The 2256-nt window shown below is 46.8% G+C and overlaps 1 protein-coding gene across 1 annotated transcript; it reads right to left on the bottom strand.

Annotated features, from left to right (window-relative positions):
- Positions 1-218: 218 nt before the first annotated feature.
- On the bottom strand, positions 219-931 carry BCR41DRAFT_302690 (fork head domain-domain-containing protein; the record flags this gene model as incomplete). The annotated part of the gene is made up of 2 exons (XM_022020684.1): positions 219-356; positions 440-931. Coding segments are annotated over 2 exons (630 nt in total), but the record flags the coding sequence as incomplete, so codon positions are not given.
- Between the last annotated feature and the right edge of the window lie 1325 nt (positions 932-2256).

Below are 2256 nucleotides of genomic sequence, written 5' to 3'. Positions count from 1 at the left end.
GGTCGCCGGGCGCGCCCACTACGACGAGGGCCTCTTGTGTCGTCAGCGTCTTCAGAGGCAGCTGGCGAAGGTGCAGAATCCATGACAGGAGAGGGGCTAGACAGAGGATGTGTTACATGTGCTTCTGATGATTCCATGATTAAGTCTGGTCTAGAGTGAGGGAAGGCTGTACGATCACCACTTTTAGTAGCCGAAGGATAGACATCCGCTGAGCTTCTCTTCCTGTGTAGCGCTTGTTCATTCGACTCACGGATGTCAGGCCTTAAAGCCCAGAAACAGCCATGACCAGGTTCTTCTGGGGTTCGATCTACCTTTAGGAATGCCTTGTTCAACGAAAGACTGTTGCGAACTGAGTTCTATTTGGTGTGACGAAATCAAAACAATTGGTTAGCATCACACTACGAACAAACAGACTAAACAATCACAAAAAAAAACTTACCTGCCATCCATTTGGAGCGTGGCGATAATAGGGATGATTATTCATGATCGCAGAGTATATTTCAGAGAGGGTCAGCTTGATCTTTGTGGACTCAATAAGAACTTGAATAATTAAACCTGCATATGAGATGGCCGGGCGCACCTGATAATTGTTGCCATTTGTCCCAACTTCTGCCTCGAGAGTTGACAGAGTGGATGAAGTCCTATGGTCCAATGACTCTGTTTCGGTCGAAGGAACCGCATAATCGGCTGTCTCAGTGGCTGTCTCCGATACTATTGCATCAGGAGGAGGATAAAGGCTTGAAGTTTGCTCCAACAGCGAAGAGGGAGAGGAATTAGAAACAGGAGATGCCGATACGGAAACTGATGCGTCCAAGGTTACGGGCAAGACAGATAACGCCTGCGATGATGGCGAAGAGGGAGCAACAACCCCCTTGCTTTGCTGGTCATTCTCAGCGGTAGACAGAGGCTGACTGGTACTGGCAATGCTCATTGATCTTTTTCGTTTTGTTCGAAGCTCGTCACGGTCACTCTCACCACTCTGTCTTTCGTTGCTGGAACCGACACAAAGGGAAGAAGGAACAAGAGTAAGAGGGAATGAAGAGCTGGCAGTATTAGTCTGTAAGTCCACAGAGGGATCCTTTAACTCCTGTGATGCTGAGATGGAAGATATATCCGAGTCCAAGTATGGGGGTGAGGATATGATTGCGCCTAGTGCAATAGAGTTGGTGTTGGAAAGAATCGAGGGAGGGGGACACGCAGTGGTTGCACTTGCAGGTGGAGACAATGGGAGGAAAGGAGCAGAAGCAGCATTTGTGTCTACATCTGCATTCGCATTCACAACCGCCTTGGCGTTCAAGGAGAGAGATGTGCAATAAGCGTGGTCAAGGGAGGAGACGGCGTTGTCACCAGCCTTTGAAATAGAAACAGAGATAGCAGAAGGGGATGAAGAATGAGGTGAGAGGGAAGGGGATGGCGTGCCGCGGCCGTGTCTCCTAGCCTTCATGATCAATAAGCAATGAGAATCTCTTCTATCTTCGTCGTGGTTGTCGTCTCTTGAGTGTTCCCGTGAGCTCCTGCGAAAGTTATTGGCTCTGTGTCTTTGATTAAACAACCCTTCTTGGCGTGAGGTGACCAAGAGTTCGGCTTTTGTTCCCTTAGAGAAAGTGAGAGAGGGAGGAGCGGAAGAAATGAACTGATCCTCCTTGCAGTGAGCCAGGAGCAATTCGGGTGCAGTGGATAAGAAATGCTGTTGAACAGGAGGGATAATGGAATGTAATTGTTGTGTAAAAGAAGTGGAGACAGGAGAAAAGTTGTTACCAGAGGAGGAAGGACCGTGATCGCAGAGCGGCAGGTGTTGTTGTTGAAGCAGAATAGAAACGCCGACGTCCTTCTTGAGCCGGTGAGGGCTACCGGAACTCAGGATCTTCCTTGAACGAGTGGAGCGAGTGACAGAAGCAGAGGAGAGATCAAGATTGTTTGCGGAGAAAGAGCTATGGTAATGAATGGCGTCCATGTAAGTGTTGGAGCTGTTACTATTGACAATTGGCATAGGATGACAGATATTGTGGGAAGTGTGAAGTGTAGCAAAAATTGATCGCCTTTTTTTCATTTTTTTTGTACTTGTCTCACTCCTTGGACAGACGCTTTGACGAAAAAAAAAAAAAAAAAAAAAAAAAAAAAAAAAAGATTTGCTTCGTTGAACAATAAGTTGTAGAAGTATGAAAGTAAAGGATGGAGGAGGAATATACTCAGTGGAAAAGTCAACTTCAATGCACAAGTGGAAAGGAAAAAAAGAGTAGGAGAAAGAAAGAGTGA

The sequence above is a fragment of the Lobosporangium transversale genome (assembly GCF_002105155.1).
Source record: "Lobosporangium transversale strain NRRL 3116 chromosome Unknown BCR41scaffold_10, whole genome shotgun sequence".
NCBI classification, from domain to species: domain Eukaryota; kingdom Fungi; phylum Mortierellomycota; class Mortierellomycetes; order Mortierellales; family Mortierellaceae; genus Lobosporangium; species Lobosporangium transversale.
The sequence above is the reverse complement of the archived record's forward strand: the minus strand, read 5'-3'. Positions and strand labels throughout refer to the sequence as shown.